At 32.8% G+C, this 14,480-nt stretch overlaps 2 protein-coding genes across 2 annotated transcripts; both read right to left on the bottom strand.

The window, feature by feature from the left end:
• Positions 1 to 7,725: 7,725 nt before the first annotated feature.
• Positions 7,726 to 10,457, bottom strand: LOC106101983 (WW domain-containing oxidoreductase). Its single transcript, XM_013281374.1, has 7 exons — positions 10,241 to 10,457; positions 9,932 to 10,169; positions 9,474 to 9,742; positions 9,144 to 9,323; positions 8,630 to 8,744; positions 8,348 to 8,488; positions 7,726 to 8,054 (listed from the first exon to the last, which is right to left on the bottom strand). Exons 1-7 carry the CDS (start codon positions 10,327 to 10,329, stop codon positions 7,821 to 7,823), a joined length of 1,266 nt encoding a protein of 421 aa, XP_013136828.1. The 5' UTR covers positions 10,330 to 10,457; the 3' UTR covers positions 7,726 to 7,820.
• A 187-nt stretch (positions 10,458 to 10,644) lies between these two features.
• Positions 10,645 to 14,116, bottom strand: LOC106102056 (synaptic vesicle glycoprotein 2C-like). The gene is made up of 9 exons (XM_013281463.1): positions 14,043 to 14,116; positions 13,575 to 13,737; positions 13,003 to 13,124; positions 12,464 to 12,702; positions 12,208 to 12,356; positions 11,675 to 11,783; positions 11,267 to 11,565; positions 11,062 to 11,189; positions 10,645 to 10,991 (listed from the first exon to the last, which is right to left on the bottom strand). The coding sequence occupies exons 1-9, from the start codon at positions 14,086 to 14,088 to the stop codon at positions 10,909 to 10,911; spliced, it is 1,338 nt and encodes a 445-aa protein (XP_013136917.1). The 5' UTR covers positions 14,089 to 14,116; the 3' UTR covers positions 10,645 to 10,908.
• Between the last annotated feature and the right edge of the window lie 364 nt (positions 14,117 to 14,480).

Raw genomic sequence — 14,480 nt, 5'->3', positions numbered from 1 at the left:
TTAAATTAGATAGATATAACCCCGTATTATTTCCTTGATTAAATTATAAGGTTGGAATACAAGCATACATTCGAGCAAACAAAGATATACCGAAATAAAGAGCAATACTTTTTAGTTAAATACACGATTATTTGGCCTTAGCAACGATTGTTATAAGATATGTTGGCAACAATGTCTATAATACATCAAGATCAGTAATGTATTAAATCAACAGACTATTCATTGCTATACAATGACGGAGTCACGCTATTGTCTTAATAAAGTACACGTGTAAAAATATTTACAGAGTCCGATGTTTATTGACACATCTCTTTCACTGAGAGTGAACCGACGTTACAATTTTCATAAAATTGGTATATCAAAAACGTTTTAGTCTTTAGCTTTCAAATTGAACTGATCTTCGACATAAGCTAGATGCAATAATACACAAGGCTATCTAGAATCCAACATAGAAAAACTGACGTAATTTATCCAAACCTCAATAAACGACGTGTTAAAATACATTCATATACAAGATCCATTACCTCGGGCACATCACGATTAGGCAACAAGTCATCACTTAATAGACCCGGCAGGTAACTAAACGAAGGTTATTAAGATATTCGATACCATCACGAAATTCTTTCGATGAGTACTGTGGACATACATTTTATATTTAGTGGGACAATCCTTTAGTAATTCAATAACATATGGAATAATTAGAGCTAAAAACATTTTAGAGAAAATTTATAATAACACACACATCTATTACATGTCACATTTATCCTAAATAGAGACAAAATAACTAAACCAGAAAGGCTTATTAAAAAACTCTCATACATTCAGGAAAGTGTATCGCAAATAAATATATACTATAACTGTCGCTATTTTCTTGTTGTACCTTTAAATTCTTTAGCGTTAGATTATAACAAGTTAAAAATTACTAATTTCCGTTATAAATCGTGACGATGGTAACTCTACCATAAAGATTATAACGAACAATGGATCAACGATTGCGTAATTCGCTCACCAAAACCGTATTTCGGACAACAGATGTTATCGGGGACCCGTTTCTCGGACGCTACCGAGTCGATCTTTCAGCTGTATGTCGATCAATCGAGCCGACCCACGATCTAATTGAACCTTACCTAACGTTGAGTAATGATTTTGAAACAATCGTAATGGCGTATCGATCTTTTCAAGGACGTACAACTGTGATTGGTTTTCACTTTTCGATTAATCGATTTTTATCTGATTTTTAACTAGTTTATGGAGATGTATCATTCGATATAGTATGTTGTAGTTGTGACTAAGTTTCATGATTTTTTGCTTATCAATTAACTAAACAGTATGTAATTTTTATAAGTTAGATTGGTGAACCGTGGAGACGTTATTTATCTGGCCTTTTCAGGCCGTAAAGGACAATTCCTGGCATACACTTCGAGTATATCAGGCAATAACACATGTCGACGACCGACATTTATATTATTCTAGAAATGAATATGAGCTGCTCACGCGATGCAACCTTTCCATTAATTGCCACTAGAGCTTACTATACTACGAGTAGTATACTATGGAACCCTACTTACTGCTTCTAATATAAAAATATATATCTCTTATATTGATCGAAGGTTGTCCCCGTAGCGGTTTCCAATATGATATCGTCCAGCCGTCCGGTTGCGGTTTCATTTTACCGCTTTAGTTGCAGTCTGTTTTATTTATAGACTAGTCTACATGTGACACATCAATATACAGTTTAAAATATAATTATTGTTACGGTATTCTACCATACTAAAATAATATAATCTTTCATATAAAATTGCAGACCCAATACACACATCTTAATTCCGAAAAACACAAAGATTGCGAACTTTCGAGTGAAAATAAATCAGGAACCCCCACGTGTACGACCAGACGGACTAAGCAAGACCCCGCATCGTATATTCACAAAACGAATGTTATATTCACACACACAATACTACGGCGCGTAATTAACTACTTTCTCTTGTTACCAAACTGCCTGCTGTTTACCACAAATGATCGTTTATTTATGGAGCCGTTTCAGAGCCTCCATTAACAGATCTTAATATGCAGAGATTTCTTTTTTATCGATTCTGTGTAAATTAACAATAACGTAAGACAGGAAAATATTTTTTTTAATAACCGAATATCTTTCATGTTTGTATTCGATTATGGCTAAAGGAAAACACATAATGTAAATATTTTGATTCACTTAACAGTCGCAAAAATAAGAAAGCCCATACAAATTTTCTTTTCTTGTATAAAGAGATTTATTCTCGAAGTAAAGCTTTGCCTACTTGTACTGTGGGGTAACTTCGCAAAGCTTTCGTAATCGAGATAAGCTATCATTTTCTCGAACACTTTCCCCGTTCAGAGGAAACACTTATAACCGTCTAATAGATGCTGACAACGAATAAGGATATGGTTAAGTTGAAATTGTCACTAAGTTCTCTGCGATAAGAAAACGTCGGTACCACGTAAACATCAATTATTTTTATTGCACGATTAGACTAGAAACATTCTGTTTCCTTTAAAAGTACATTTATAGATTAAGTTATGAAATGAGAAAATAGAACGCAACATGTTAATTAAAGAAACTATTTAAAAATCTGTTAGAAAGTAAGCCGGATGGACGTAGAGCGCGTGGTAGGCCGAAACTTAGATGGTTAGATGACGTCAAACGCGATCTTAAGAACATCGGCGTCAAGGGCTGGAGCAAAAGGCCCAAAATAGACAGAATTGGAGAATTTTACTGGACCAGGACCAGGCCCAGCCGCGGCTGTAGTGCCACAGATAGATGATGATTTAACTTTCTATCGGGAAAGTTTTGCAAATTTTGACAACAGTGTAGGCAAAAGTTTCTAGAATCCTTATAAGTTAATTTTAAATTACCATATAAGTCATCTGAAGTAGAGATCCATACCATGCAAATTTTCGTCTTCGGTCTAGAACCGACAGGACAAATCTGTTCCGATTAAATCCCGCTACACCTTTAATTTTAACTAATCTAAAACTGACAGTGTGTAGCGGACTTACAGTCGACTTTATTAAATAAAAATAATACCAGATAGGTGAAATGTAAACATCGTGAAAATCGCAATATCACTATCACAAGTAAAATCAATAAACACTTTAATTAAAAAAAAATAATTCATCCAGTGCATTACTTAACTTTGCCCATAAACAAGCAGAATGTCCGACATATTAATTGTCAAGTCATCACTTAAGTTACGTCACATAACTCAACATATCCGAATTGTATTAATTTTACATTCAATTCTGGTAATGGCATTATCGAAGTTTCCATTAAAAAAGTAACGCAACTTACGCAATAGTCAATATCGTATCGTATGAAACTTATTTAAAACACAACAAAGCAATTTTGTAATAATTACAAATTTGTACAAAAGATACTGTCTATCACTAACACAGGTGACGACGGATGAATACGTAATAATTATGGATTTCATATCAGACAGCTATATTGCGTATATCTTAAATTTTTATTGCACTATTATTCATTACCTTCATTCATTGAAATCCGTCAATCATCGGTTTATTTTTTTTTAATTCGAATGATAGAGTAGGTAAAGTTTAGGATTAGTCGAGGACTATATAAAATACACGTAAATATGTACATTAAGACAAAAACGCAACTTTTGTAAATATAGTACCTAGTACGTAAAACATGGTCATTTACTAAGTGAAGGAGAATTAAAAAATAAATAAAAAAAAATACTGTCAGAGATGAATGTAATGTGTAATCTGACATCGTATCGCATAAAGAAGTCGGGGAAATGTCATTTACAACGACGGAGAAAACAGCGAAATGGCGGCTTTACCATTTAAAAAAACGTTATTTAATTTTCTCAGAAATTAAGTTTCTCTTAAAATTAGGTAAAAATGATATTGGATATTGATCTTGAAAAATTATAAACAGTAATATGCTCTGATGCTATGCTGACATCAATAAAATGTTAATGGGAAAACAAAGAAATTTTACATCGTGTAAGAGTCGTATAAAAGTTTACCGCATAGTAAAGTTTTAATGGAAAAAGTTTCAAACGGCCTCTGGCAGTTTTATTAATTCAAGCTGCAATATTGTTTGCTTACATTACATTGTTATTTCTTTAATAGACACAATGACTGCTTAATAAGGTCCGAGTTCCCAAGACTATAAAATGTTTTGAACCATGGAGATGAAAATGTATATTAAAAAAAAAAAGTAAAAAACGGCCTGTTGTAGAAAAGACATGTGAAATGAGAAAAACAAGCGATAAAATTTAAACCCACCATTTTCATGTTCTTTGATGGGAAGCAAACTTTTTTCGTAATACGCCCCTTTCGCCTAGTTAACGGCACTGCATCCATATTTATTGATCACCAAAATCGCATTATTCTATAACATTGCGACTCTATCACTGATTTCACTAAGTAACAAAATTCAGTTGCAAAATAGATACTTCCATTTTGCGCTGTTTGCATAACACTATCGAAAACACAGCCATTTTAATATTATCTTACTAATTATAATTCGAACAACTACGATACATAGAACAGTACTTAGAACGCCGAAAACAGCAAGCGTGTCACAACACAAGCTAAACTGAACTTCGAATACAACCAAGGGACTGGATAAATTTTGCGATCAACACGCGATCCGTGGGCAAAGACATAAATTTAAGTCGATATCGAAGTTTCGCGAAAATATCATTGGCTGTATTATATCAATTTGCGCTATAAATCTCAATCGATATTATTTTATAAGGGCCGCGTTTAGCACAGGTCGTTGGAAGTGAAAACACAAGGCGAACGGCATGTCGGCGACACTTAGGAAATAGGAGCCGATCGGTCGCCGAGAGCACGGCAAACATTTTATTACAAACTTTATTAGAGAACCCACTTGATGGGTAAACGTGACTGACAAACATGTCGGTCTTCGATTGAAACCATTGGTCAATTGTCCTTAAAATCTTACTAGCGTTGGCCCGCGACTCCGTCCGCGTGGAATTGAAAAAATAAAACTGAGTAGCCTATGTGTTTTTCCGGACTATTCTCTATGTCTATGCCCAAATTTTATCGAAATCCGTTTAGGCTACAAACTCTAACAAACATCCATTCATCTAAATTTTCGCATTTATAATATTAGTATAAACTTTGATTATAAAATTTACTCGGAGGTCAATTTATCATAATGTTTACTAAATAATAATATGCCTCTAGTCCAAAGGTACGTAAATTAAGCAAATCTTTGATATAGAATAATCATATAACCGCAACTATGGCGCAGTTCACGCGAGCGCCAGGCGGCTCCTGGTACCCTGGTACGACGCGCAATTTCACCTTCAACATGCAACCTCGGGACCAATAAAAAAACCATATCTACTAACAAAAAGTTCACAACATACAACCTAGATTTGGTAAATTATTGCTTTTAAAACTTAATTAATCCTAACTTTAAATACTTAGTTTCCGGATGACGAATAACCTACCTACTATGTTATTAATAATATGTTAGTAATTGTTCAGCTTGATTGTAAAAGAACATCTTTTTACAGTAAATATGGTCTCAACTAGGATATAATAATAAAGTGACTGATGTTAGGTTAATTCAAGTTTCCATGTTAGAAGGAACAATCATCAAATCTATTCAAAACATTACAACACTTACAAACACTGGAGAACACCGGAAAATGTCAATTTTAAATTTAAAAATCTACCAAATAACATATATAACTAAGCATACACAAAAAGTAAAATATATAACAAAAAATAAAAACAACAGTAAGCTCAATTCTAAGTGAGCTATGAAGAACAGATAAGGCCTTTGGAGAATATCAAAATATCTGCATTGCTACAATATGTGAACAAAACACTACACATAATTAATACATAAGTGTGTGTGCTGAATAATTTGTGTCAAAAGCCTGCCCTAGATCACATTGTGCAGTCGTGGGATTCAGTACTTTTATTGTTCAGCTCCACATATCGACTAAATCAAATTATTAACAATGGCGACAGATCTTTTTACAACTATAATCAAAGATAATAAAATAAGGCAAAAAATACATGCTTTGTGCAATCAAGTGGTGTGCATTAAATTATTTTAAAGACTGCTGATTTACAATTTCTTTTTCAATAGAATACAATAATTAACCAACTCTTATGTAACAGAAATAATTTTATGTGATGTAGAAAATAAAATGTTTCAAGTGTCAAATCTTTTAAAAAAAATATAAAAAGCATTTTAGAACACACTGCATTTAAGATTCTATCATACTTCATGCTAATATCATAAATGCTAGAGTTTAGATGGATGGATGGATGTTTGTTAGAATTTTTAACCTAAAAGGCTGAATGGATTTCAATTAAATTTGGTATAGATGTAGAAAATATTCTAATTTAGGTTGCACCTAAGATGTACATGAAACCAAAATTGATGTCAACCATACCTAGTCCAAATATAAACTAGAAGTATATTAACTTTAATATAAATAAACTTTGATTTAAGTTTAAAGCTTACACTTGTAGCAAAAGCCAAAACATTTTTACAGTATGTGCTGTAGCATTAGAGATGTATGGAAAAGCAGCACATACTGTGCCGAACCTCCATAAGGGATAAGGGCAAGTTGATGATGATGATGATGTTTGGTATCAAACATCGGACCACAGTTTAACTTTAGCAATTAAGACAAAGTTTCATATTGGTAAATCATTACACTTTACAAGAGTTTATCTTTACTAAAGATTGGTATAAATTATATAAAAGTTCAACTTTACAATGTCAATTGCTTAACAAATTTATGTGAATTTATGTTAGAAGGCAAGTATTGGCCTTGCTTTTGACATGTAATGACTGATCCAAAACTTTCTAAGACAAAAAATGCTATAATATAGCTAAAACAACAGTTTTCAATATTAAAAATAATTTAATATTCATTGGTTACATATCTGCATATTTATTAAATATCTCTGTGAGGCTACAAAATAGACTTACCACATTGTTATAGTTGAAGGCTGCAGCTCCTGAAGCGTAAAACTCTCTGTTCGATTTATCGCTCATTATGTATTAGTGGGAAACACTTGTTTACTATATTGAAATACACACAAAAACATTATATCTTCAATAAATACACAAATTCTTCTTATAACAAATTTAAAATTCCAGAAACATTGGGAGCGTCCGAACTAACATTTCGATGCTAAGTTACAACACCCTCTATTTAAATACGATATGTAATATAAAAAAAAGAACAGAAAAATATACAATTTTTTGGTGTGTCTTAATAAATCTTTATTTATTTTAAAATTAATATTTATCAAATCCACTCTTGACACTTTACCTTGACATATTAATTGTCACAGATAAGAAATATTTCCAACGAAAGAAAATGTTCGGATACTCGCTACGGAACCAAAACCAGATCTATAGAATGCACACAAGTAAATAAAAAAAAATTATTGATGTAATTTGTTTGATTTTCTAGATATCTTGAAAAATTAGACCTTCAGAAACAAGAAAAACGATCAAACTTCTCTCCATCACGGCGAGTTTTGGTTGTGGCCTCATATTTTCATTTAAAGCCTTCATTGCTTGCGTCATTATCCACTCCCACGCTTTCCTCCTATGTAGCTTGCATACTATTTTTTGAATTAACTTTACATCTTAGCATTTGCTTTTTTGTCGCGAAAAAAAAATATTTAGGTAGTTATTAAAATAAGCAGTAATTTTTCTGTTTGTTTTATTTTATTTTATCCCAGTCACAATATACAACATCGTTTATTCCACCACATGTTTGTAAATAAAAATCACATTGCTGTTATTTTGCACAGGTTAGACGACTTTTGCATTTGTCCATATATTTTTTAACACTATCTTGTCCCATGCGCTCTTCTATAATTCTTAAAGATAAGGTGAAGACTTCCCACGCTAAGTCCTCGTCGCGGGAGAGTTCCGAAGGAGCGCAATAGAAACAATTATTAAAATATAAACCAGTAACATTATCTAATTCACCAGCTACTGCTGTGTAGACTGTTGTCGCTGCTGCTTGTTGCTGGAACCAATAATTACGGTTTATTACCATATCTTGGAAGCAAATATTAGTAAGTAGAATAATGTAATTAGTAGCTTTCGCCCTCTACTCCGGTCGCGTAAATTAAAAAAAAACCAAAAGCGACAAGCCTAAGTGTTCTTTCAGACTGCTCTTCACCCATGCCAAATTTCATGGAAATCTGTTCAGTAGTTTAGGCTACAAACTCTAACAAACATCCATCTATCTAAACTTTCACATTTATAATGTTAATTAAGATAGTAAGAAGATTCAATGAACAAAATGGATAGACTTACCATTGATTTCGTAAATGGTCTAACAATGAAAAACAATAGTCTAAAAAGCCACCATGATTTACTAAGATTAGTGTATACCATGTTGCCAGGATGAAGAGAGTTTACACATATATTTTTATCCTTCCATTCTTCACTTAAAATCTGAAACATTTGAATTCTTTTTTAGAACACAACAGGTTTGATCAATATTTTCAGATTTGCATTTCAATGTATAATCAACTTTTTAATTTTATTTAAAAATAACAAAATAGATCAATGATTGATAAAAATTAAATATCTTACCTTAGCTATCATAACCATATACAATTTAGAATTATTATAAGCCATCATAGAACTATATGAATCTCTAGTCATTGCAACACTCTGCTGTGCAAACACATTTTGCAAGGAGGCAAATCTAAAAAAAAATAATGTTCAACAAGTAAATAAAAAAACAAACATAATTTCTTTACAAGTATTCTGATTATCCTCTTTCATTTCAAAAATAGTTGTCTTTAGTTTGACTTTTTCGAGTTACACAAAACATTACTTACAGTAACTAATTATTTTACGGCTCTTACTCACATCATTCTATTTTCCGGTGATGGCAATGACCAGTTTCAGACCCTGTGGGGGTCCTTCTTCAGGGCGAGGGCTAATGATGTTGTATCGCGGTCGCGTCGCGCCTCGTGAAAATTATGACGTGAGTAACAGCCGTATAATAATCAGTTATAAAATGTCTCACAAAAGTTCAAATAATTTAATTACTTACAGTGTTAAAGGGTATTAAATTGAGGTACTTAAATGTCACACTTACCTATGAGATTCTGAAGATACAAATATTACTCTAGAGCCTTTCTTCAACAGTGGCTCCAATAATATAGCAAAATATAGATGAGATAAATAATTAACTTGGAATGTAGTTTCTAGTTTATCAACAGTCTCTGTGTAAGGTAATCCAAATACTGCTGCATTCAATATTAATATATCCAGATAACTAAAAAAATGTTTTGACATTAAAAAGTTTCTACTCAATGATATATAACCAGTTATATAACAATAATTACCATAGGTTATAAAATTACAGACCTATTTTTTTGGTCCATTTTTTTAACATATTGAACAAAGGAAATTATATAATACATACTCTGAAAATATAGTCTTTACAGTCATGGCACATTTTTTTACACTCTCCAATGATGCTAAATCTAAATGAATTGATTTCAGATTATCCTCTGATGCATTTGTTTCTTTGACAATATCAGCCATTGCTTTTTTAGTTGCTTCCATGTTACGGTTTGCCATTAGAATGTTACAGCCATGCCTTGCCAGTGACTTGGCTGTTTCATATCCTATGCCGGCATTGCAGCCAGTGATTAAGGCAAATTTTCCTGATAAATCTGTTCCATGTAGGACCTAAAAACATGCCAGTTAATAACCTTCTTTAGTAGATAACTGTTATGTCACTTTCTGGATACTTTATAATTAGGTAATTGTTAGGTTTTATATGCCCTCTTTTAACACTTTTATGTGAAAATATCAGATGAAGTTCTGATAATATCAAAAGTTACATTATAATTATAAATGTCTAATAAATAAAGATACCTGAAATGCGGTTGTAGATGAATCAAATCTTTGACGAAAATCATTAACATGCTTCTTCTCTTCAGTGGCGAATGCTAGTCTGGGATCTACATAGGTTTTATTACCGGTTTCTTGCTGAACGTACAAAGTTTTGCCGGTTTCGTCGACAGTTTTCGCCCAACCAAATGGTAAATCTTCTGGAATAAGTTTTTTGCGACCAGTTCTGGGATGAGTCCATTGTATTTTATTTGTGCCAGAACTAAAACAAGGTAATTCTAAAGTAAATAGCATTTACGCAATAGAAAATGTTAGCAAAATAAAAATACATACTTGACAAAGTAGACATTTCCATCGTCAGTTGACTTTTCCACCCAACCAGGAGGAAGTTCATCTTCGCTGTCTGAATCTAGGTTTTGCATATTGTAAGTAAGAGAAGGAATTCAGGTTCCAGATTATTTCGTTATTGTATTCAATGCAATTAAATGACGATGAATCAAAATTACCAAGAAATTGTTTGGTAGTGTCAATGTCAGTTTCTCATTGTCACTGTCAGATGACAGTATATCACGATTTGTCAAGACGGACTATAGACTAACAAAAAACAAAATGAAAAAAAAATAAACAATGCAAGAGCTTACTTCTAGCAATCTTCGGTTTTTCTGGGGTAGTAAAATTATTCTATAAAAATACATTACTTTAAGTAACTTTAAACAAGCAAAATTAAAGGAAATTAATAATATTATGGTTTGGAATTCTAATAACTACGCTGCGATAGGTTGTAGGAGTTCACTTTGTAGGAAAAGTGTGTTTGGGTATTAATGGCAAATAAAACACTAACTATAGTGGATTGGTTGCATGGTATATTAGTCGATACATTATGACGTCCTTACTTGTCTATGTATTTTGGAAAAAATAGTACATGAATGTTACTTTTTACGCGATGCAAGCTGTAATCTTAAAACTGTTGTTGTTGTTTTTTTTAACTAAAACACTAACTTTTATAACTTTGTGATTTCCATCTTCGTTTTGTTGTTTCTCTTTGATTTGTCATTCGGAAGACAGAATGAGAAAAATGCACAAACTGAAACAGAAATAGGTAAATTGAATATGAGTAAATTGAAAAGGAAACTTCGGCGTTCAATGTTACATACTTAATAATAAACCGCCGAAGATGTAGAAATTAGCCTCACAAGCCGAGTTTATAAGTGAACCGACTAAGTTAGAACCAAAAATCGCTCCTGAACGACCAACCATCATTGTCAAACACATGGCCATACCTCTGAAAAAAATTATAACATTTTGAGATAATACTAAAGAAGTATAACTTAAAAAGAGATAGTTTTGAACTAAACTGACCTTAGATGTGTCGGGAAAAGGTCTGTAGTGTATGCTCCAATAGGTCCTATTGCTAGCGTGGTCATTACCAACGCCTGCATTAATATTACCAGCAGGACACCATTCTTTACAAAGTTTATCAAAACGCAAGAGATACCGGTAGTGAAGAGAACTAAGAATATCAATGTCTTTTTGCTAATAAACTTTACGCTTATGCTAACTGGCAATGCGATAATACTGCACAAACAACACGCTGTTAGGCTTATGAGAGAGGTGTTGGTGTTAAGAGAGTCGTCACATGTCAGATTACGTATTGAATTCTGAGGAAGGAAAGAGAAAAATATTAATTGAAATTTACATATGTAAACAGTTTACATCAGCATTTGTTGTAATAAGTTTGGTTGCTTAAATTTAGCGATTGAACGGTACCCCAGGCAAATCGCGAACTATGACATCACAAGTAGAACTACCGTTCAGCCCACCGAAGAGGAGTATTCTATTGACAAAGTCTGGAGTCCAAACGTAGAGACCACTCAAACTGAAACAAAAGAAGATATCGTAAAATTTACTTGACATAAATTGCAGCACATTCCTAATTACCTCTCCGTCCTTATGAGAGTAAGGTAAGGTCCGAAAGGTCCCGTAAGGTCTACCTCTAATGGTTTACCTCTCCACATTCATTACTTAGGTTCTTGTTACATATGATCAATCCCTCCTCATAACATGCCTACACCTAGTTAACTTTTTACTCCTCAATTATGTAGGTAATTAATACTATGTTTTTTATATGCCCGTTCTTACTCACATAGTATGAACATTTTCGAAACCGGTCGTTTTTTGGCGTAAATACCGAAAGGAATTTTTGTTCTTTCTTAATCCTAATCTCTCGCTTAATACAAAAATCATAGATACGTTTTCTTATAGTGCGGGTTTTAGTAAGATATGTTTTAAATATTACTTACTTTGCATAAATTCCGAATAGCAAAAAACTATTAAGAGCTATCCACTTAATGTATGGAGGCTGCAGCAAAGGAGTTGACTGACTTTTCAACGAAGAGCAGAAATCGTAGCTATCTGTTAGTCTGCATGACTCTCTTTTTAGAGTTTTTATCTAAAAACATTAAAATTTTGATTAATAAATCAAACGAATAATAAATATTCAATATTCAGGGCCAAATAATAAAATATAAGTGCTAGAAAAATAATTTAAAGACTTACAGGGTATTCGTCGAGTGCTTTCTCCTTGTTTTTAAAATATATGATTTTCAATACATTAATACATTCTTCAATTTTATTTTGAGACATGAGGAATTTGGGACTTTCGGGAGCATCATATGCTAGGGTCGCAGCTACGATGAAAAAACTTCCATAGACTAATGTCAGTAATCTCCAGGGTCGAAACACGTAGACGCCGAAATCTAGCCTGAAGTCTAATGATAGAATGCCCCACGCCAACACTAAAAAGAGTTTAAATTTATTTTTAAATTGTAATATTACTTGACATTTTATCATTATAAAGTAACTAGCTGTTGCCCACGACTCCAGCCGCGTGGTATTAAAAAAAACAAAAGTGAATAGTCTATGTGTTCTTTTAGACTTTCCTCTACATCTATGCCAAATTCCATCGAGATCTGTTCAGCCATTTAAGCTACAATTTCTTAAAAACATCCATCCATTCATTTATACATTTAATATTAAAAAATAGTTAGATTAGATTAGATAGATTGTTGCAATATTTTTGACAGGGGCAAACTTACAAGGCACTAATGCGGAACCCAATATTTGTAGGGGATTCATAACCGATGCTGCCAAATCTCTGTATTTAGGCGGCAAAATTTCAGCCATATAGGTGTATGGTGCGGCCGCGATACACGATAAACTAAAATAAAATAAAGACTAAACAGATATATTATTACGTGTCCGATTTCGTACATATTAAAACAAGCTGTTGCCCACGACTTCGTCCGCGTGGTATTAGAAACCAGACGAACTATGTAAAAACTACGTCTCCTTTGGGAACCGAGCGTTTTTCGGGGATGAACCTTATCCCATATGTACTCCAGACTTTGTTTTATGTCTGTGCCAAATTTCAATAAGATATGTTGTACCGTTGCAGAATTATCGAGTAAACATTAAAATACAAAATTAATACATCCCACGGGAACCGTTACATTTCGGGTATAAAAAGTAGCTTATGTGTTCTTCCAGATTATGCTCTACATCTGTGCCGAATTTCGTGAAGATCCGTTCAGCCGTTTAGGCTACAAACTCTAACAAACATTCAATCATCCATCTAAACTTTCACATTTATAATATTAGTATGACTTACCACAATGACGCGAGTAGTTTACAAACAGCGAATGATATTAAATTTGGCATAAATGCAGATGTTATTGAAAATATACCAGCAAGCAGAGAACTGTAAACTAGAGATCTTTTTCTTCCACAGGTATCGATAAGATAGCCCCAGGGAAACGAAGATGCTAAAATACCTAAAAAATAAATGTTCAGTGATATTTTGTATAAATAAGATGAATCTGAGCCACCAACTTTCTTCTTTTTAGAGCTGTTGGTTGTTTGGTGTAAAAAACTCAAATAAAGTTATCTTCTTCACGTGTCAGGTCTTAACAGAGGTTGGTCGTTTAAGCTATTATTGATTTTCGTATCGCACTTATTAGCCGTGTGTATTTACTTGTGATAACTTATAGTTACTACACACTATAATTTAAGCGACACTAAGTTTTGGAGAGATTAGCTAAAATGTCGTTTTAAGGGTATAATATAAAAACTTACTTACCTATATAAGGTATAGAAGCAACAACTCCACGCTGAGTTTCAGTCATTTGCAAATCGCACTTAGCTGCAGGCAATACGAAGCCATATCCAAATGGTTCTATTACTGATGTTACTGAGAAAAATGCTAATAATAAAGAGTATTTGATGTTATAGCAACCAATACCTGGAAATTCATTGATATTTTATAATTAACAAGCTGTTGCTCGCGACTTCATCGATGTGAAATTAAAAATAATAAAAAATATAGCCTATGTTACTCGATGATAACGTAGTTTTTTAATGGTGAAAGAATTTTTAAAATTGACCCAGTAGTTTTTGAGTTACATCAATACAGACAAAATTACAAATCTTACCTCTTTATAAAATTAGTATAGATTGTATAAAATATGTATTTTTAATAATAAAAGGGGAGGGGGGCAAACGGGCGGCGCAAACACCA

This window comes from Papilio polytes, unplaced genomic scaffold (assembly GCF_000836215.1).
Source record: "Papilio polytes unplaced genomic scaffold, Ppol_1.0 DF823934.1, whole genome shotgun sequence".
Taxonomy (NCBI): Eukaryota; Metazoa; Arthropoda; class Insecta; order Lepidoptera; family Papilionidae; genus Papilio; species Papilio polytes.
This window is presented reverse-complemented; position numbering and strand designations above follow the sequence as displayed.